Source organism: Amblyraja radiata, chromosome 26 (assembly GCF_010909765.2).
Source record: "Amblyraja radiata isolate CabotCenter1 chromosome 26, sAmbRad1.1.pri, whole genome shotgun sequence".
NCBI lineage: Eukaryota > Metazoa > Chordata > Chondrichthyes > Rajiformes > Rajidae > Amblyraja > Amblyraja radiata.
This window is the reverse complement of record NC_045981.1, coordinates 11,916,979-11,940,461: the sequence shown is the minus strand read 5'-3', so window position 1 is coordinate 11,940,461 and position 23,483 is coordinate 11,916,979. Positions and strand designations below refer to the sequence as shown.

Below are 23,483 nucleotides of genomic sequence, written 5' to 3'. Positions count from 1 at the left end.
TGAGATACCGCTACGTGGCTACACCACGAGCGAGACATCCGTTACAGCCTAAACTGGCGGCCAGCTTACTACCTGTCCTTTAAACCTCTCCAAGACAGGTAGTCATTGAGGCGTTGGACTTTATCACGCCTCCCCAAAATTGCATTTGCTCAAAGTGCCTACCATTACTGGGGGTACATTGAGCAGGGCATTTAAAACCCCAAAACTTAAAATTGCAATATTGATACCCCTGATGTCGGCTATCACTTCACATGCTCATTCCAGAGGGGCAGGCTAGACTTGGCAAAACACCCTGACCCTACTGTACAACACAGTATGTGATTGGCAACCTCTGGAAGAAAGTCATAAAACCTGCCCTCAACCTAAAAAATTCACAGGACTGTGAGAATGCCGACCTCCGAACCACAGATCCTGCTATCTGGCAAAATGACCAAATCAAGCCTAAAAACTGGACGAAGAATCCAAGATATTCGGCCACTGAGGGCAGGACCTGGAATGAGCAAACCACACAAAAACCAGACAGCAGTACCTCCATGCATCCACCAGTAGGCGTCTACTTCATGGTACTGGTGAAAGCTCGGGGCCCGCATGCCATCCCCGCAAGTCTTTCAGGACAGGGCCCAGAGCGGGCCCCATGGAAAATGCGCCACCCCCCAACAACACCACCCTGACAGACAAGGAACCAGAAACCAAAGGATGAACACCACCAAAACAACAGTGGAGATAGGTGAGTGGTTCCCACCATCACTTTTGGTGAGGGAATTCTGCTAACAGGGGGGGGGGAGGGGGGGGGGGGGACTACACCAGTTAATGAAAGCATGAAGAACTATCACACTTGGTAGTTATATACCAAAAAGTATTCAAGGATAAGTTGAATTTAAGGAAACTTGCCACCAATTCAGCATGCACCTCAAAGGGGGTTTACCCTCTCACTAAAAAGAGAACATGAGGGACAAGCTGAACTGGAGAAGTTACATACAAAGGGGTCATAAAGAAGTCTAAATATGAATCTTTGGAATTCGTGTTAAAATTACTAAAACCAAATAAAATGGTGAATGTCGCACCATCATTGACTTAACCACATTGAATACTTTTGTCAGGTATACACACGTTAATGGGAAACGTTTGCAACTGCCAAACAATGGATTCCTAGGATACTTTATGGTAGGCATAAGATGCATACTATTCAATACCCATCCATAAGATCATCGAAGATACCTAAAAAGTTACCTGGTTGAGGTAACAATGGCAGCATAAATTATAGATTAATGGGCTAATATGAGCCAAAACTGTTTCTAAAAAAATTAAATCCACCCTGACACTTAAGGAAACATGTTGTCATGGCATATCTCGATGATATTTGACTATAGACAAAACCATGGAGTTAGCTAATTCAGCAGCATTAGCTACTAAAAACAAATTAAATGGTAACAACCAACCAACCATTCGACTAAGTGGCAAGAGTAATTGGGAACAGTAGCAGCATTATCAGCTACTTAACTTGGACCTCTGCATTAGAGCAAAGGTGCTAGCGGTTATCAACATACAGGTCACTTTGACTGATCCATGAAATTGCCTATTTTCAGACCTATAATGATGGAAAGAGAACATTGGCATAGTATCAGTTCCATCATTTGTCAATAACCCATATCCAGAACAGGTGGCAGATGGACTAATCTAGAGTCATCACTACCACAGACACTGCACATAAAATCTAGTTGGAAATGTTGGGTGCGTTCAATGGGTTAAAAAAGCATATTGTTCAAAAATGCACCATTTTGCAAGTTCGTTTACAATTAGACATATCACAATGGTGGCCTATACTAACCACATGGGCGGGATAAAATCGATATCTTATGACAATTTGATCAATACAATCTGGTAATGGTGTGTCGACAAACATATTTTGCTATCAGCAACTTATCTACTAGGTAAGCTAAATACTGTGGCAGACATGTTAAACCCCAAAGTATTTGCTGAAATTACAAAGCAATATGGAACACTAGATATCGATGTCTTTACATTCCGACTGAATCACCACGTACCGATATATGTCGCTTGGGAGCCAGACCTTGAGGCAGCGGCAATGGATACATTTCCACTGAACTGGGGGTGGAAATGAATGTCTATGTTTTTTCCCCTTTTCTGCCTCATCAGTTAAGTACTACGCAAAATACAGATGAACTTTACTTCAAACTTTGGTAGTACCGACTGGCCTACACAGCTATGGTTCCCAGTGGTCCTTGACAGGGTCATTGAAACCCATGACCATTCCCAGCGGACCCGTTTCACTGATCCACCCATGCCATGACATAATAAGCCTACTGGGTTGCAAATTCCAAAAAGACCTTCTGATGAACCTGGGACTGTCAAATAGGACCATGGACACGACGACAGCATCTCACCGACTTCCATATCTCTGCAGTATAAGAAAGTGGGAACATACTGCTCAAGAACAGAAACCTACTAATCAACCACCATATCTATGTATCGGAGTTCCTGGCCAACCTTCACCACGATGAAGGTCTGAACTATAGCACTGTCTAATGCACTAGAAATGCACTGTCAGTCTATCTAAGACAGACACCAAGGGGAACAGGCCATAGGACCTCGTCCACTGGTGTCCAAATTAAAGAGAGGTACCTTCTATTCAAAACCCTAGACATATCAAGATCTGGGATGTCAACGTTGTCCTGACTTACCTAGGGATGGCCACCAGCCAGATCCTTACTCTGAAGACAGCTACCCTGTATACGGCCATGCTGATGGCTTAGTCTCAGCATAGGGTCCAAGCCTTTATCCACAGACTGGACAACATGGTCATAACATCAGACCAAATAACATTCATCATTCAGGAGCTGGTAAAACAGAGTAAACCAGGAACTTCAGGACGCATTATGGAATTCCGGGCGTACCCACCTGACCATCGTTATGTGTTATGACTCACCTTCTACAATATCAACACAACCTAAAATTCCCGAGGGAGATAAAAAGCACAATGGGTCAGCCACTAATAAGCCACTGGGTCGGTACCGAGCCAAACCATCTCTAGATGGCTCAAACAGGTATTGGGAGCTGCTGGAGTGGATACCGATATTACACATCTCACCCCACCAGAGCAGCATCCACGTCGGCGGCTAACAGTATGGATGTGCCATTGGACCTACCCTGATAACAGCAGGATGGTCCATGGAAAGAACTTTTTAACATTCTACAACTAGCCATTATAAAACCTGTTTCAATTGCAGAGAGAATTTTAGACGCTGCAAAAAATATAATTTAAGCCCGGGGGAGCGTTAATTTCTTTGTTATTATCGTCAAATAATACCATTGTTATTTTACAAACAGATTCATGTTTGATTACGATAACATACTTCCTCCCTTGGATGACTTCGGCAGCGAGTGAAGTATGGACTGTTACACGGTTTGAAATCACAGAGCTTTAAAATCTTCACGTAGTCACTCACGTGACTCCGAAGTAAAATAGTAAGATTAAACGAGAACTTACCAGTTCGAAGTTTGATCTGTATTTTATGAGGAGTTACGATGAGGGATTACGTGCCCTCCGCTCCTGCCCTCAATTATAGAGATCAACTGGTAACTTAGTTCTCCTTATCTTTACTATGTTTATTTCAATTACCGTGTTGTTTTCTGTGATTCCACACCGCTGCTTTGAAGTATGTCGCGCATGCGTGCTGGACGGGGTCTTCACGTAATCCCTCATCGTAACTCCTCATAAAATACAGATCAAACTTCGAACTGGTAAGTTCTCGTTTAATCTTACTATTAAAATATGTAGAAAGACATATTGGGTAATGATTCTCAGCAGGTTATTTAATGGGTGAGGATTTTGGCCAAATCTTGTGATTATCTAATAACCACACAGTTCATGTAAATAGGGAAAACTGCAGAAAATATCTGCCCCTATCAAGGTTAAATATAGGCAAGAGGATAAATTTGGGTAAGGGAGAAGAGTTGTGGAGGGGATATGGGGATGGATCTTCTTCCCCCAGAGAGTGGTAAGTATCTGGAATGCAATTAATGAGAAGCTGGATTGCTGACAGCATTTAAGAAGTGTCGAAAAGAGCAATTGAATTGCCTAGGCGTATATGGACCAGGTAGTGGGTAATGGGATTATTATGGAAGGGTGCCTATTAGTTGGGATGAATGTGTTGGGCTGAATGGCCTACTACCATGCTTTATGATTCTATGACTCTACTACCTTTGTGGTCATGCTTTCTAATTTGAATTTGTATTGCATTTTGTCAGTCATGTTATTCGTACTGACATGTACCATAATCATCACGGTTCACCTTCTCCCTTCCAAAATACCATCAAGCCAAATTGAGACATCTTTGATTCTGGCAACAGTGATGCAATATACGACCCTGAAATCTTGCTAGTGGCCTCAGAAACTTTTGGCTTCTCCCCTTATACTTGAATCCCTAATTGCTCTAACTCTTCAATTTGTTTAATCCTCTCCTGTGCAATGGAACTTGTCATGAACTTAGCTGTGACTGCTTTCCCCAAGAGATTTTCTGTCCAATATTGTCTGTATTGAGAGGGATTTTGTCCACAGAGGATCCCTACACTGCTCACCTGTGTTTCCTGCTCTGCCTGTTGGTTACTTAACTTTTTGAGTGCACAATCCTTACATACAGTGTGACCAGCTCACTAAACATGCTGTTCACAATGTCTTCAACATCAGAGATGCTGTATAGCAAATTTATCAGAAGCTCCAATAGCACAATGTGTTTAGTCAATGGGTGGAGCTGGATAAATGCTGACTTCTCACCATTTAGGGAATACTTTTTATTCTTTTTGCAGCTGCCCATTTGTCTCATTTATCCACGCTAATCTATTTGCTACAGTTTTGCTCATTCTAATTTGATTTTTTTTAATGTAATGATTCGCTCTGCAGCTTTCACTGTTGCATATCCTGTGTCATTGACAAACTCGGATATAGTTCTTTCCAACAACATCTTTGCTATTTGTGAAAATGCTAGATATCAGATATTCCTCTCATTCCACAAGGCCAGATTCTTTGCTAGACCATTAATTTATCCTCAATTCTATGAGCTCACTTTTTGCCAAGTCTTATAAAGGTACTTTATTAAGTCACAAAAAGAACTATAAAAGCAAATGGTATATATGCAAATTGAGCATTTCTGGGATTCCAGTGTACGGTAATTTCTACTTATGAATCTGCTAACAAAGCCAATGTTTTCTCGTGTATAATCATGTGTTACTGTAAATATGTTCAATTATGCTTGGAATGCAATGATTCTGCTGCATCAGTAATTGGTTTAGAAACTTAACAGTGAGGAAGGCAAGACCCAAATGGAAGAATCACAGATTAGAGTCCAGATAGGCTGACAGAAGAAGGGTCTCGAACCGAAACGTCACCCATTCCTTCTCTCCAGAGATGCTGCCTGTCCCGCTGAGTTACTCCAGCTTTTTGTGTCTATCTTCAACCCAAGTGGAAGAGGCGGTTTGTTTGAGGTGGGGTTTGATCTTTTTAGTTTGGTAAACGATGACCATGATTTTATTGAAAGGTGGTCCACCTTGGACAAAGCACAGAAATGTTAGAGAACTCGAACTGAACATGTAAGGCTACTGATCCCAATATAAACATGTAAGTTTGAAACAGGCACGTGCCGTGAGTAATTACTCAGGGTAGGCACTGGGCAGTCAGTTGACTTTTAACTATCGTAAAAATTCGCGCATGCGCAGATTGGTCCTGTAGGCAGTCTGTCGACTTTTTAAAAATCTTTAAAAACCGCGCATGCGCAGATTGGTCTCCTCTCATATAGGCATGCGCAGCAATTTACGTGCAGTCCACGGTGCAAAGGCAGAATTTCAGCTGCCTTTATTGCCCGTTGTAAGTGAAGGCTTGAAACAGCGTCCACGGCACATGAGTTAAACATAGTTACGCGTATTAAATGTACAGCGGATGAAAGGCATGGGAGAATTATGCCTACCTAAGATCGATTATTAAAATAATAACCATTTAATAATAAATACTGAATTTGGTAAATGAATTGGAAATCTTTACTATTTATATTTAATAATTACCTTTTTATAATTTTAGTCAGGGTAAGCACCTACCTTGCCTACCCTGACGTCACGTGCCTGGTTTGAAAACACCAGACAAGTGAAGGCATTTCAGAAGTCACTTATGCTGTCTTTGGTGCCCTCTAGGGTGAAGATTCAGTTACTGATAATAAAAAGAAACGGCTTCAACAGAGTGAGAAAAAAATACCGGAACAGGAATACAAGACTGTGGAAGAAAAACATATTGATAAACCATCGGAAAGCCCAAAGCAGGAAAGTAACAAGGAATTGTCAATGACAACAATAAGCAATAGTGCTGATGCAGATAAAACATCATTAAGCAGGAAGGAAAAAAAACAGCAAAGAAAACATTCAAAGGAAAATACTTCTGGCTTAAGGTGGGAAATGAATGATTGAGTTAATAGGTAGATGACTTTTTAATGAAAAATTGTAGATGATCTTTGCTGGGTTTTAGCTGAGTAGACTTCCTGTCTTTCAGCTCACATCCTGTTATTCTGAATTTTGTTTAGGTGGATATTTCCAAGTTAAAGTTTTTTTATGTCAGGTTGTATCAATATGATTACCTGCTTTGGCCAGCAGGATGTATTTGAAGCACTTTGTTTTTTCCTCTAATTTTTCTTCTTCTGGACCACCTTATGGATTTTTGCATTTTGGATTATTTTTTTGCAACGCTTGCCTATACCTCTTAATGTTGTATTTTATTTATTAGGTCTTACTTTGTTGTTAGTTGCAACCCATTAGCTTGTTTTGTTTAATTCAACATGTCTTCTTGCTTTCATGGCTTCTTGCATTTACAACTCCCACTTTCTCTTTGCTAGTTGTTAATACGATCAACCGTGTTTACATTTAACCTTAGCCTGTTTCTTGTGTAACTGCCGTTGTCCTCTTTTGCAAATAAATTGAAATAATAACTACTCCCAGCTTTCCATATTCCAAAGAATTCTAGTCTTGCTTGTCCTCACCACTTTGAAAGCCTGCTATAAATGTGACCAGTTGAGTTCCTATAGTTTTATTTTATAACACTCATAGGGACAGGTTGCAAGTGCGAGTAGAGAAACAGAGGCAATGTTTCAGGTCAGAGACCTTGACTAAAGTTCTGATGAAGGATCTCCAACCTGAAAGGTTGATTCTCTACCCACTGATGTGGTCTGACCCTCTGAATACTTTAAGCATTTACTGTTCTTGTTTTATATTTTCAGCATCTGCAGTAATCATAGTTTCTGATGTAATATCAATTATCTTATGTATTTTACTGGGAACAAAATTGTCTAAAGGGAAATAGCACTAATATGAATCATCAAATATTCTTTGCCTTATCAAGTATTACTATGATTTTGATTGTAATAAACTTTTTTTTTAAATCTGCAGTTACACAAATTTAAAACCTGAAGAAACGGTTTCCATTTACTTCCATGCAATACTGTCAAAGGATTTTAAATTCAATCCATATAAAGATAAAGTAGTTATAAGATCAGGAGGTCTTGCTGATAAATGGGCTACAAACTTATTGGAAATGAATGTATCTAAGTAAGTTTACATTTGATTATGAGTTTTAATTGCTTGAATACTTTTCTGAAAGGGTTTTATTTTTTTGAATTTTTTTTAAATTTAAGAATAATGAAGAGTATGCATATTTAGGCTTGTATCACGTAACCGACTGGAAGGAATTGCGTTGATCATGATTGTGCTAGTTTCTGATCTCTCCATGTCTTGGGCACCTTCAGCACACATAAATAAAAGTTTGAGACGCTGACTCATGGATTGCAGAAAGCAATTAGATAAAAACTTTAAAAAGTTCTTAAATTGCAAGCAAATACAGGTGCACAACCTTTTATCCGGAGTTCCGGAAACCGAAAAGCTCCGAAAACCGGACATATTTTCCAGGATGTCGTCTGCACACCAAAGCTCGCGTTTGGTGCCAAACTTGACCCGAAACGACCCAAGGTCAACCCAGGTCTGTACTACTGTAGCGGCTGCCTCCTCCCCGGAGAACGGGGAGACACTTAAACATCTGTAAATCATTGCTTAAATGTTAGTCAGTTAGTTTGGAGGGCTTTTATGTGGGGGGGGGTGAAGGGGGAAACTTTAATTCTTAGTCCCCTACCTGGTCGGAGAGGCGGGGAGCGGGCGTCCGGCCGCGGGCGGCGCCGGTTGTAGCTCCGACCCTGGCAACTCTACCCCTGGCTGCGCGGCGCTCCAAATCCAGCGCCGCCCGCGGCCGGATGCCCGCAGCCCCAGCTCCGCGATGTTGGGAGTCGGCGGCCACAGCGCTCCAGAGCTTACCGCACGGTGACCCGGTAAGGCATTGCCCGCTCCCCGCTGGTATCCCAGCGCTGTGGCCGCCGACTCCCAACATCGTGGGGCTGCGGGCGTCCAGCTGCCGGCCGCGCTGGATTTGGAGCCGCGGAGTCAGGGGTAGAGTTTGCCGGGGTCGGAGCTCCAACCGGCGCCGCCCGCGGCCGGACGCCCGCAGCCCCAGCTCCGCGATGTTGGGAGTCGGCGGCCACAGCGCTCCGGAGCTTACTGCACGGCGACCCGGTAAGGCATTGCCCGCTCCCCGCCTCTCCGACCAGGTAAGGGACTAAGAATTAAAGTTTCCCCCTTCACCTCCCCCCCACCACATAAAATCCCTCCAAACTAACTGACTAACATTTAAGCAATGATTTACAATGATTCCCCGGTCTCCGGGGAGGAGGCAGCCGCTCCAGACTTTTCAAGCTGCCTACCTAATCTACACTAAAAATCTTCCATTACGAAATTCGAAAAATTCCGAAATCCGAGAAGTGTCTGCTCCCAAGGCTTTCGGATAAAAGGTTGTGTACCTGTAATTACAAATTCAAAATAAAGTGAGATAAGTAAATAATTTCACTAATTTTCCCCCCAAAATCAGTGACCCCTTCAGTTGAATGGGGTTTCAGTTCTTATCAGTTTTTGTCCTCAGCCTCTCAATGCATCATGGTTGAACTCGATGATGAATTCAGCTCATCATAAACTTGTTCATTTGGCACAACCCAAGATATTAGTCAGCTCCACCTAATCCATGACCCAATTCACAGATGACATCTTATTGAATGCCTTCCGAAAATTCGAACGCATGACAATCAGAGATTCCCCTTTGTTTGACATCCCAGTTAGAACGTCAAACATCTCAAAGATTTGCCAAACATAATTTCTATTTCATAAAAACATATTAACTTTGTATCTGTGTATCTGGGAGCAGCATTTTTCATCCAATTCTGCATTCTCCATGCTCACTGTGAGCTCACTGGTTGACCTTCCAGTTGCAGACATTGCAAGTATAGTTGTCTGGGGTCACTGGTCTGTAAGTCTGCACATCCTTTGCACTGCCATCTTAATCTAAGAATGTTTTGTATATTTCATTAAATCTTAATTTGTGTGGTTTAATTTTTTTTAAACTAATATATTCATTTTTTGTTCATTATAGTTTCTCGTGCACAATGCTCTTCTAGCTTGGAGAATAGAAGGATAACATTTTAACAAGTTATTCATCTGTGATGCCAGTGGATCTGTGAATTACCCAAATTAAGTGGTTGATGCCGCAATAAATTGTCCTTCCTTCAATGGATTAATTATTCTAATTTATTTTTATTCTTGAGTGGAGAACAAATATAAAATATAGATCAAAATATCTGCTGCTTTATGTTTATATAAGCATCTAAGATCGAAAAGAACACTTCCCTCGCCTCTGCTCATGCTCATGTATACTTTGATTCTTGCTCTGTATAATGGGCCTGTCCCACTGATGCAACCTTTCAGCGACTGTCTTCGACCTTCAAGCTCGAGGGCACTCGCCTGAAAAACATCGAGCTGGAACAATCGTCAGCGATGAAACCGCGAGCTGGATCGACCGACCGCGCACACACACACACACACACACACACACACACAAACACATCGCAAAGGCGGGGGCCAGGGAAAGCGGGGGAGCGCTGTCTGAAATTCACACCCGCGATTAACAGAAAGGTAAAAGACGGCTACACAGTGTATGGTAAGTCCTTTAGAGAGCGCGGAGGGGAGAGAAGGGGGGGGGGGGGAGAAGGAGTGGAGACAATTTTAAGAAGCCAGACAACTTATAATATAGTTTAGCGGGCATTTTACATTACCGGCCGGTTTTCTTTGGTCCTGAAAACTCCAATGAGCCAATTAAAATGCCTGGTCAGCGAAGGAGATTGCCTACGGCTGCCCTCGACTGCCTGTAACTACATAGCGACCACACTCCACTACGAGTTCAAAAGAACCATGCCGACCAATTTTTACTTGCGGAAAATTTTTCAACATGCTGAAAAATGTTCCTCGACCAAACTGAGGCCGTGAGTATGCGGGAACTTCCCTCGAGGATGAAGGAGAGTTCCAGTGACCTCATAGGACCTCCTAGGGCCAAGTGTCAACCCTGCTGCGAGTTTGAGTCGAGGGCAAACTCTTCTAAACTCGCGGATTAGGTTGCCGCAGTGGGACAGCTCCTTAACTCTTTGCTTTTACTGCTTACTGTTTTGATTTGTACTTTATTTCAAAAAAATGAGATTTATTACGTTTGAATTATTTGATTCTTTTGGGTCAAATATGATAAATTATTTATGCTTCACTTCAACAGGGATTTAGGAGAACATGGATACTTCATTGAAGGGTGCCATTCTGTTCATAAAGACAAGATTGAAAAACAACATCCTTATAAGTACGTAGTCCTACGTGACAATAAAATAGACTACGAATTTATTTATAAGTCTGACTCGCCAAAAGATTGGATCACAAATCGCTGCTTAATTATAAAACAACATTTGCTTTATGAAAGAGGTAAGAAGGTCCATGCAATTAATTTCTTACCATTGGGTTCACAACTAGTCTCTTTTTCAAAATGATACTAATTTACTATCTTATGCACTATGCAAATAAATGTTATAAAACTGTCTTTTGTTCTCATATTTGGCAAAACGGTTGGCCCTCTTGGTCCTGTTTCATATTTTGTGATCAATCTATCTTGACAAATTGCATATGGCTTCCGTGTACAATATATCTTTTAAAAATACAAAATTGTTTATTTTACTCATTATGGTTTTGAATATCTTTTAAGAAAGAAAGTAGATTATTATAAGCATCCTGCATGATCCCTAGTGCTTCATTATGTATATCAGAGGTATTAGTTAGACTTGGTTCTATGTTACCTTTAGTTTAAAAAAAAAAAAGATCACTCCAAGGAACCGAGTACAGTGTGTGAACAGATTTTTCTGCCATGAACTCTGATCAAAAAATTGGCAGGAAACTTGAATTCTAACACACTCTCCGACAAGACCTTTCATAATTTGTGAAATATTTCTCAGTTCTTGATAGATTGTTATTCTTGTTTATCATCTATTTAAATGATTTGGTTGAGAATGTACAAGGCAAGGTTGTTAAGTTTGCAGATGACACTAAAAATAGTGATGTTATAGACAGTGAAGAAGATCATCAAGAATTACAGCGGGATCCCGATCAGCTGGTTAAGTGATGTGAGGAATGACAAATGAAGTTAAATTCGAAAAAGTGTAACATTTTGCATTTTTGGAAATCAAGCTGCAGTAGGACAAAGTGAAGGGTAGGAACCTGTAGAGGTTTGAAGAACAGAGGGACCTAGGAGATAAGTATATAGATCCCTGAATGTAGTGTCACAGGTAAATAGAGTAGTGAAGGAGGCTTTTGGCACACTGGCATTCATCATTGAGTATAGAAATTGGGATGTTATGTTGTAGTTGTACAAGACTGTGCATTTGGGCCAAAGGGTCTGTCTCCGTGTTGTATGATTCTAGACCCTGGCATACATCATCAATTATGTTCATATGTTATAGGAACTGAATTAGGCCATTCGGCCTGTGTTTTTAGCATAAACAAATTCATGAGCTCATTTGCAAACTACATTCTCAACTTTGTATTATTTTGGCAAAGCAATATATTTACTAATTATTGCTTTCCCGTAATAGTACGTGGCATTCCAGATGAATTTTAGACAGCAATATTAATATGTCTACAGTGTTGCTTGTGTGTAATAAGCATGAATTTGCACAAACCTCACATTTGACAGGCAGGCAGCTTAGATTTATCTGAAATGAATCAGATTTATTTCCTGATCAGCAGGCTGTATGAATAGTTTGTTAAACATAATTGATTCTTTATATTTGCATACATTCATTAGCATAAATGTTGTTAGGGTGAGGAGAGTTTAAGCAAAGTTTATTTCCGAGTGAAGGATATTGCATGGGGAATATGCTTCCCTGGTCAGAATTAAGGCAAGCCCACTGAATAATTTAAAGGAAGAGTAGATAAACATGGGCTGAGCTTCAGAAAGCATGCATTTTGATACCTATTAATTTCTAACTGAATTCCTTTATATTTCACCAGAGTGGCATCAGTACGATGATATTATCTGCGCACCACACGATAAACGTTGGGCAGATAAATTACTTGATTTCATCAAAAGTGGAAAAAATGATATAAAAAGAGGAAAACAACTAGCAGGTGAAATCATGGTGGATTCGATATTTGATATTCTTACAACCTGGAATGAAAAGAATTTGAAGAATTGCCTGCAACAGCTACGGCAATTCTATGAAGTATATAAAAATCCTATGGTTTTTGAAGGAAGGCCAGTTACTTGGTCTTCTCTTTCCTTTGGGATGAAAGACGTAAGTCAGATTATCAATAGTTGGAATTACTTACTCTGTTTATATTTTTATCTCAGTCTCATATCTTTTTAACACATGTGCTAAGTAAGATGAATTAAGGTACAAGCCAAGGGAATAGTAATATGTCTTGTATGGAAAATCAGCCATGTTTGTATTGAATGAGAGCCGGGTCAAATGGCTGACCGTCCTAAATTCATTGCTTGCTGTCCTAGAGTCCTTTGTGTCATACAGTCATATTCTGGACTGCTTCCATTCATCAATCTTTAATCTGGTGTTTGAGAAGCACATGCCTTGGCAATTCTTGCCTTTTTGTATAAGAAATAAATGTACTTACTATTCTGCACTCTGCGTTTAGGTTGCCCATTTATGATTTAAGCAACTGTTTCTCCAATGATACTGCTACCACTTGCATTGGAACTTACCACAGAACATAAATCACTGATTATGTCACCAATGCTTAAATAAGTAGTTCCACCCTGGTGCAACTAAATCCCAGTACTGGGAATATGCTCCCATGCAATCAAAATCCATGACTAGGCAAAATCCGGCAGGCTTGTGTTCTCCCAGTACTGTCAAGTAAAACCTCTACCTCTCACATACAATATTATGACATTTAATTTAAGAATGGTGAAAGGTTAAAAATTAAAGAAAAGTACAATGTTATCCTGTTTCAAAATTCTGTAAATAATAATCAGTGCTTTAATAAGAATTCCAGAAAAACTTTAACAATGGATTTGGACTTTATGCATTTTATTTGTTCATACAATGACATTGACACTTGACTCACAACATAGCACATTAGATAATCTATTTACATCAAATCTCTTCACACCATCATTTTGAAGAATATATCTGTTAGGAAATGTCAGACAAGCCGCAGTGGAATTTGGATAAAGTGGGATTGTAAAAGACATCTCTGGATTGATTGCACAAAATTTAATTTGTGGTGCTATTTCAAGGAAATCTGTTTCACTAATAAGATCCTTTCCACATCTAAAATGAGATTTATTACGTTTGAATTATTGAATTATGACATTATGGAACACTCTGCCGTTGCACATCAGACAGGCCCCCTCACTGTCCATCTTCAAAACCAGTCTTAAAACCCTTTTCTATTCCTTGGCTTTTGACCCTGCATGAGACTTTGCTCCTGTTTTAGTGTTTTTAATGTTTTTTATTGTTTTTACTCTCTTTTTTAATGTTTTTATTGTCTTGTAATAATTTTTTGTTCATGATTAGTCATGTACAGCACTTTGTTGCAACAGTGGTTGTTTTTAAAGTGCTCTATAAATAAAGTTATTATTATTATTATTATTAAAAACATATTTAATGTTTTTTATCCATATGGTCGAGAACTGCATGTGAAAATAAATTCACAGATTTATGTTTATTATTTAGGTTCAGGATATTCTGAAAAATGCTTTAAAGAAAATGGCTAGACGTCCAAATAATCAAGTTTCAGAAACCAAGACGCATGATGTGCAAAGCCGCCTACGAACTGGTATTCTAATATTGGTCCTGTCTGAAGAATATGGTCTTGAATGGTCAAATTCTGAACTGGCTGAAGTTTGTGATTTTTTTAGTGTACAACAATTATCAGCAAATAACATCACCGTGGAATTCAAGACTCTCAAAGAAAGTTTCTATTTTGAACAAAGGTAAAAACCCTGTAAATAGTTCAATATGTATCTTGCCATTCTACACGTGTACGCTAAAAGTTGATTCTCTTTAATAATTATTTAAAAAACTGAGGTTTTACATTCTGATGTTTTACAGTTTTCCAGAGTAACAATATGTCAGTGTATGTGCACAAAATCTATCAGGGAAGGCCAATGAATACAAACAAACTCCACACCTGGAGTATTGTGTGCAGTTTTGGTCCCCTAATTTGAGGAAGGACATTCTTGCTATTGAGGGAGTGCAGCGTACGTTCACTAGGTTAATTCCCGGGATGGCGGGACTGTCATTTGCTGAGAGAATGGAGCGGCTGGGCTTATATACTCTGGAATTTAGAAGGATGAGAGGGGATCATTGAAACATAAGATTATTAAGGGTTTGGACACGCTAAAGGCAGGAAACATGTTCCCAATGTTGGGGGAGTCCAGAACCAGGGGCCACGGTTTAAGAATAAGGGGTAAGGCATTTAGAATGGAGGTGAGGAAACACTTTTTCACACAGGGTCTGTGGAATTCTTTGCCTCAGAGGGTGGTGGAGGCCGGTTCTCTGGATACTTTCAAGAGAGAGCTTGATAGGGCTCTTAAAGATAGCGGAGTCAGGGGATATGGGGAGAAGGCAGGAACGGGGTACTGATTGTGGATGATCAGCCATCAAGTCAAGTCAATTTTATTTCTATAGCACATTTCTCTCCACCTCCCCTCCCTCTCTCCAACACTCCTGAGATGTCACCTGCACGGAGTCCCCTCTTCCCACCTCCTACTCCACCAGCAGCCCCACCTATGACTCTTCATACTGCTCAGGTCAAGATGATGCTGGACAGACTGAAGCCAGGGAAAGCAGTGGGGCCCGATGACACCAGCCCAAGGCTACTGAAGACTTGCTCTTCAGAGCTGTGTGGTATCCTAACACACCTGTTCAATCTGAGCTTGCGTCTACAGAAGGTCCCAAGGCTGTGGAAAACATCTTGCCTGGTACCTGTCCCAAAGAAGACCCATCCCACTCACCACAATGACTACAGACCAGTAGCGCTCACCTCACATATTATGAAGACATTTGAGAGACTTGTCCTCTTCTACATCAGGACTAGTGTGTCAACTCAAATGGATCCTTTACAGTTTGCATATCAGCCCAACATCAGTGTCGATGATGCCCTCATTTACATGCTGCAGAGGGCGTACATACATCTGGACATCCCTGATGCATCTGTAAGGATTACATTCTTTGACTTCTCAAGCGCCTTTAACACAATTCAGCCCCGACTGCTAGGGGAGAAGATGGAGAAGATGAAGGTGGATCCATTACTGGTACTGTGGTGTTTGGATTACCTTTTCCTCAGACCACAGTACGTACGCCTACAGAACAATGTCTCAAGCACCATCCTGAGCAGCACAGGGGCTCCACAAGGAACTACTGGCTCCATTCCGGTTCACCATCTACACAGCGGATTTCCAATACAACACCAACAGCTGCTTTTTGCAGAAATTTTCAGATGACACAGCTGTTGTCGGCCTCATCAAAGGGGGCAATGAGGAGGAGTATAGAGATACAATAAACAACTTTGTGGAGTGGAGTGCACACAATAACCTCCATCTCAACACCACAAAAACGAAGGAGATAGTTGTGGATTTCAAGAGGGGGAGGAGGAGGACTCAACCAACACCAATCACCATCAGGGGCACTGAGGTGGAGGTGGTCGCCAACCACAGGTACCTTGGTGTGCAGCTTGACAGTGAGCTGGACTGGAAGAGTCATATGGAGGCGGTGTACAGGAAGGGACAAAGTCGACTGTATTTCTTAAGGAGGCTAAGGTCATTCAACATTTGCCAACTCCTGCTGTGCAGTGTCTACCATTCAGTGGTGGCCAGTGCTCTGTTTTTTGCTGTGGCCTGTTGGGGAGAAGGCGCCCGCATAGCGGACAAAAACAGACTGGACAAGCTAATCAGGAAGGCCGGCTCAGTGGTCGGGGCTGAGCAACTAACGGTCCAGCAGGTGGCAGAGGCCAGAACTCTGAACAAACTGGGTTCAATAATGACTAACCCCACTCACCCACTCCACGCCCTGAAGGTGATCAAGAGCAGCACCTTCAGTCAGAGACTGATTGCACCAATGTGCAAAACTGAGAGATATAGGAAGTCTTGTATACCAGCTGCTATAAGGTTTTACAATGCACAAAAATAACTTTGCACTTTTTTAGTATTCATTCATTGTATTTTAACTTATTAAGTATGGAAGCTATCTGAGGAAATGTGTGGTGTTATGTCTGTCTTGAAGCTGTTGTGGCACTGCAATTTCCTGTAAAGGATTATTAAAGGATCTATCTATCTATCTTAAAATAACTCTTGTCCAAAGTGCTTTACATCAGTGCAGGTACTAACGTACTACAAACAGAGGTACATTGATTTAACAATACATACATAAATACATACATACCGTGCTCCCTCAGAGGACCTCAAGAAACGCTTGTGAATAGAAATATGTTTTAAGTCTATACTTAAAAGAGTTGATGGAGGGGGCAGTTCTGATCAGAAGAGGGATGCTGTTCCATAGTTTAGGTGCTGCAACCGCAAAAGCGCGGTCGCCCCTGAGCTTATGCCTGGACCGCGGAATGGACAGTAACCCCAAGTCGGCCGACCTGAGGGACCTGGAGGTAGTATGGTGGGTAAGGTTTTTGATGTAGGTGGGGGCAAGCCCGTTAAGGGCTTTGTATACATAAAGGAGGAGCTTGAAATCGATTCTGAACCGCACTGGGAGCCAGTGGAGAGAGGCCAGAATCGGGCTGATGTGGTCCCTTTTTCGGGTGCCCGTCAGAAGTCTCGGTGCGGCATTTTGGACCAATTGAGCCATGATCACATTGAATGGCGGTGCTGGCATGAAGGGCCGAATGGACTGCTCCTGCACCTATTGTCTATAAGAGTATACCCCCATTTAGAGTCAGAGGCAGGAAAAAACTGGTACAAAAATAAAATTGAAGGTTCCTTATCTGAAAGTGGGTAACATTTGTAACAAATTGTAGAATTAATGACGCAAATTATAGAGACATAATTGAAAAGTGACCAAGATCATTTAAATCTACCATGATACTTTTAGAAGAGGTTACTCTGATATTAAATAATTAGATAAAGGGAGTGTTGATGAAGTGCCTTGGCTCAGGAAACAAGTAGAATCAATGTCGATGAGTTAAGGAACATAAAGGAGCAGTAAGCATTTGTAGGAGTTTATGGGTCCTGATATAGTAATGGTAATAAACAGAGTGTAGATGTGAAAATTAGAAATGTGTGTGTCAAGGATAATACAATAACCATCTATTATAATCAACGTACTGGGAAAATAAATTTAGCAGTTAATAAGAGATGTTTTCCCAGATCAATAATCTGAGCAACAAAAAACGATCTGACAATTCTAGATCCAGCATTGTGTAGTGAGAAAGAATTAAGTGATCTTTTTGCTAAAGGCATTTAAAGAGCAGTGATCATGATATGTAATTTAATATAAAGACTGAAAGTGAGTAAATGCATTGTTAAACCAGTTTCTTGAGTTTGAATCAAGCAAATACAAAGGCGTGAGGTGTCAAACTATCTGGTACATTAGGTACAACACATAATTCTCCAAAATTTCTGCCATCTCCGAGGAGATCCCACCACTAACCACATTTTCCCATCTCCACCACTTTCCACAGAGACTGTTCCCTCCGCAACTCCCTGGTTAACTCATCCCATCCCACCCAAACCACCCTCCCCCTAGGTACCTTCCCCTGCAACTGCAGAAGATGCAACAACTGTCACTATACCTCCTCCCTCGACTGTCCAGGGACCCCGACAGCCCTTTCAGGTTAGGCAGAGACTCCCTTGCACCTCCTCCAACCTCATCTACTGTATCCGTTATTCAATATGTGGACTCTTATACATTGACGAGACCAAACGCAGACTGGGCGATTGTTTTGCGCAACACCTTCGCTCAGCCCGCGTGATCGGCTCAGCCTGATCTCCCGGTTGCTACACACTTTAATTCTCCTTCCCATTCCTACACAGACCTTCCTGTCCTCGGTCTCCTCCATTGTCAGAGTGAGGCTAAACACAAATTGGTGGAACAGCATCTCATATTTCGCTGGGGCAGTGGTGTGAATATTAATTTCTCTCACTTCAGGTAGCACCGGCATTCCCTCGCTCTCTATCCCATCCTCACCCAAGTCGCACTAGCTTATCATTTTCACCCTACAAAACAACTTACAATGGCCTGTCTCCTTTATCATTATTAATTTTTTGCATATCTTTCATTCATTGTTCTTTATCTCTCCACATCACCGTCTATATTTCTCGTTTCCCTTATCCCTAACCAGTCTGAAGAAGGGTCTCAACTCAAAACGTCACCTAATCCTTCTCTCCAGGGATGCTGCCTGTCCCGCTAAGTTACTCCAGCCTTTTGTGTCTATCTTTGGTATATTAGGAAAGTTTATAAATCAGTTGTAGTCATTTTGGATGAAGAAGAGCTCAAGAGGAAAAGTGGCCTCTTGTGGTTATCAAGAGAGAAGGTGAATATGGTACCACATTGAAGGAAAGGGCTTATGGCATTACCAACAATGCAAAGTTATAAAATGGAGGATTTAAAAAACAGAAATTGAGCAGTGAGGAGAAGGGTCTGATAAGAAAGAAATAGAATACATGTGTGGTCTAATGAGAAATATAAAAACAGAACAATAACAACTTCAGTTGATAAGTAAAAATAAACATTTTGGCAGAAGTTAATTTGGGACCCTTACTGACTGAGACAGGAGAAATTATGTGGAGAACTAGGGAAATGTCATAGAACATAAAGATTTCATATCTACCTTCAAAGAAAAAGACAAAGAAAATGTTCAGGAAATTAAGGCGTATATTTCCAAAATAACTAAAACAAAGAAATCAGCAGGAGTAGAAAAGAATTGTATTGGGAAAAATGAATGGGACTGAAAGGTGATTAATTCCTCATACATGACCACTTGCAATTCAGAGCTTTCAACGAGATGGCTGTGGATTATACTAGTTGACATATTCCAAATTGTATAGATTCCAGAATGATTCCCACATTTTGGAAGGTAACAAATATACTCTCACTACTTATGGGATAAAAGCAAGGACGAAAACACCATTTAATCTGATGTAAGTTTTTTTGTGTCAGGGAATTTAGAAGATAATGATATAATTGGGCAGAGTCCTCACAGATTAATGAAAGTTCAATCACATTTAAATAAAACTGTTGGAGCATATTTGAGGGTATAACTAGCAGAACAGAGATGATGTGATACAATTGGATTTTCAAAAGACCTTTGGTGAAATGCTACAAGGGGAATTTATAAATAAAATTAGAGTTCAGGATATCAGGTGATGAGATTCAGGGATGGTTAATGGATAGAAAATGAGCGAAGGAATAAACGGGTCATTTTAAGTTTGGGGGATTCTGACCATGCATTATGGATTATGTCATGGATTACGGTCCCAGTGTCGTCAATCAATATTAAAGCTGTGGGATAAGAAATAGAGTATTATATATATACACATGCTTATGATACAATACCTGATGGCAGCATTTGCAGTACAGGCTTGTAGGTTAATTGGTTTCTGTGAACTGTAAATTGACCCTAATGTGTAGGGCAATGCTAGTATAGTGGGTCGGCCTGGAGTCGGTGGGCCAAAGGAGCTGTTTCCATTATGTATCTCTAAAGTAGATAATTTTAATGTCCTTATTATATAAAGGAGGTTTACTAGATTGATATATGGGAGTGAGGGTGTCTTGTGAGCAGAATCTTCCAAAACTCTCGGGAACTTAAAGAAATGAGAAGTCATCATACTGAAACCTACAATCTTCTGAGCGAAGGCTGAAAATGTTGGGAACACTGCAATTATTACATGTAAGGTAGACACAAATTGCTGGAGTAACTCAGCAGGATCTGGAGAGAAGGAATGGGTGATGTTTCAGGTCGAGACCCTTCTTCAGACTTTTCATATATCATTTCACATTTTATTGTGCTGCAGCAAGTAAAAATTTCATTGTTATATCTGGGACATATGACAATAAAACACTCTTAACTCTTGACATTTCATTTATCAGTTTGGACAAAGTAACAAGTGCTTGAAACTTTAACTCCATTTCTCTCTCTGCAAAAGACACCTAACCAGCTGAATGTTTTCAGCATTTTCTTTTTTGGTATCAGATTTCGGGATCAATTTTTTAAAAAATTGACAACATTCTGAGGGGGCTTGGTAGATTATTTCTGCGAGAATACTTCTCTGTGAAACAGTCCGAAGGTCTTTTGTAATAGTCTAGTATACTTTTGACTCAATGTCTTTATGTGCTTCTTTCCGAGAAGCTGTTGTAGCCCTTGGTAAATGTGTATCAACTACAAATCATTGTAAGAGTCAGGTTAATTCGACTAGCTCTGACATAAACTGTACTTTGGTTAAACTCTCCTGACTCCTTATTTATTCAGTGCTGGTTTGTTTGAACAAATAGCTTATTTCAAATAAAAAATAAACGGGTGATACAGTATTGCATGATGATTCAGGGTGTTCTAATGGAATTTGTTTATACTTGTATTTAATCAACTGACAGCAATTCTAATATGATTAACATTTTCTCTTTTCTGCTTAATTTACTTGATACATCTGACTTTTTTTTAAATATACATTTAGGATTACAACAATACTAAAGCAGATGATGGTTAGATGTATCGAAAACAGAATAATAGGATGGGTGCAAGTCATTCCGGTTCTGCATTTATTTGGTTTTTCATCCAATATAGCGAGCCCAATTTTTTTGGATTATTGTCAGACTGAAGACAGCTGGGCTGGACTTGATGGGCTTCCTTTTATTACTTTTAGGCAAAAAATTTATGACACAGTCCAAAGGTAAGGCTTTTTAAAAATTATTGCAATGACAATAGGGCATTGAGATTTTATGCAATGCTGTTCAGGGATGGGGGTAGAGGTAGACAAGGTGGTGAAGGTGTATGGCATAGAGGGAGCACTGAGTAAAATAGCTGGGACATGTTGCAACTATACAATATGTTTTGTTTAGTTTAGAGATGCAGCGTTGAAACAGGCCCTTCGGCCCACCGGGATCACGCCGACCAGCGATACCCGCATATTAACACTATCCTACACACACTAGGGACAATTTTTACATTTACCAAGCTAATTTACCTACATCTTTTGAGTGTGGGAGGAAACCGAAGATATCGGAGAAAACCCACGCAGGTCACGGTGAGAACGTACAGACTCCGTACAGACAGCACCCGTAGTCGGGATCGAACCCGGGTCTCCGGCGCTGTAAGGCAGCAACTCTACCGCTGCGCCATGATGTCCCAGTGTTGATGAAACCACACCTAATTGTGTGTAGTTCTGGTTGCCACACCATAGGAAGGATGTGATTAAACGAGATTGAGCAGAAAAGATTCACAAGAATGTTGCCTGGACTTGGGAGGGCTTGAGTTATCTGAATAAACTGGAACTGTTTTCCTTGTTAAAAATTATATAAAAAGAGGAAAACAACGAGCAGGTGAAATCATGATGGATTCGATATTTGATATTCTTACAACTTGGAATGAAAGGAATTTGAAGAATTTTCTGCCACAGCTACGGGGGTTATCTTATAGAGATTTATAAAATGTATTTAGTTATGTACACTGAACATCCGATAAATCAAAGCATGAGGGGCGTAGATGGTCACTTTTTTCTTCTAAGGAAGGGGAGTAAAAACTGGAGGGTCATAAGTTTAAGAAGAGAGGGTAAACAGTTTAAAGGGGATCTGAGGGACATGTTTTTCACACAGTGGGCGGTGAAAATATGAAATGAGCTGTCAGAGGAAATGGTAGAGGAAGATACAATTACAATGCTTAAAAGGCATTTGGACAGGTACATGTTTTGAGGAAATGTTTTGAGGGATATGGGCCAAATGCAGCTCAGGGGGGCGTCTGTTGGGCTGAAAGACTATTCTGCGTAATATAACTGTATTTCTTTGAGCATATGGGATCTTTGTCATGTCTGGTGCTAAATTGTGTTCTGTTGTGACAGTCATATCCCTATTTAAAAATAGGGGATATAAGAAATATTCAGACTTTTTTTCAGATGTTTTTTTTCATGTTTTAATTATTCCGTATTCAAGATGCTTTATGATTTGTGGGCTGTTCAGTGTACATAACTCAAAACATTACAATTAATTTATGAATTATTTTCTTCAGGGAGCTACTTGAACTCATGAGCAAAAGTAAGCATTTAATGGAAGTAGATCGACTTTTAGCTCGTTCTTGGTTTACCTTATTGCCATCAAAAGCTTTGCCAGATTACTTGATGATGGTTACACCTAATCTGCTCGATGTTCTGCAAGGAATCATTCAGAGATGGAAGACTGGATCTATTTCAATGGAGGTTTGTATTTGAAAAAAAGTTATATTGCTTAATCAGGATAAGCCAAATGAATTGAAATCCACACTCCTGTGTGTAGTGACAAATTATTGGACTCAGTGGTCTCCCTCTAAAATATGCTATTCAACTTCAAATTCAGATTCCTTTAATTAATAGGATGCTGATCAAGTGATCCTATGTCAGAGCCTGGTGTACGTATTTTGCTTAAGTGATAATTTAGTCTCATACAATTTAGTACAAACATTTGTATCTTCAAGTAAACTCAATGCACAGGCTATGACTTGATCTTTGGCAGCACCTCATTTGGCTCATTGTTTCTTAATAATAAGTCAAATGAGTTACTTGCCGAAGATAGCATGTGCAACGAGTTTCCCTGCAGAGTATACAAATGTTTGTAATAAAACCCTAAATTATTTATAATGTGTTCAGAATCAGGATCAATTGATCAGTGTAGGAGACACTGTTTTCTGATAAAGGTTGATATTCCATTAACATTGCGAGGCTTTGCTGCATACAAATTGCTTTCTGCTTTTTTCCCCACATGTGAACTGCAACTGCTGTTCAAAACATATTCAAAATGAATGATTAGTACAGACGTCAGAGGTTATGGGAAGAAAGCAGGAGAATGGGGTTAGGAGGAAGAGATAGATCAGCCATGATT

General features: G+C 40.3%; 1 protein-coding gene across 1 annotated transcript in view; it reads left to right on the top strand.

Annotated features, from left to right (window-relative positions):
• The window catches only part of LOC116987736 (E3 ubiquitin-protein ligase rnf213-alpha-like), a 138,424-nt gene that overhangs the window by 17,800 nt on the left and 97,141 nt on the right, over positions 1–23,483 (top strand). The window contains exons 4-10 of the mRNA XM_033043967.1: positions 6,202–6,452; positions 7,444–7,602; positions 10,688–10,887; positions 12,466–12,749; positions 14,148–14,407; positions 21,092–21,307; positions 22,639–22,825. Of these exons, the coding sequence (XP_032899858.1) occupies positions 6,202–6,452; positions 7,444–7,602; positions 10,688–10,887; positions 12,466–12,749; positions 14,148–14,407; positions 21,092–21,307; positions 22,639–22,825 (1,557 nt within the window). The remainder of the gene's footprint in view (positions 1–6,201; positions 6,453–7,443; positions 7,603–10,687; positions 10,888–12,465; positions 12,750–14,147; positions 14,408–21,091; positions 21,308–22,638; positions 22,826–23,483) is intronic.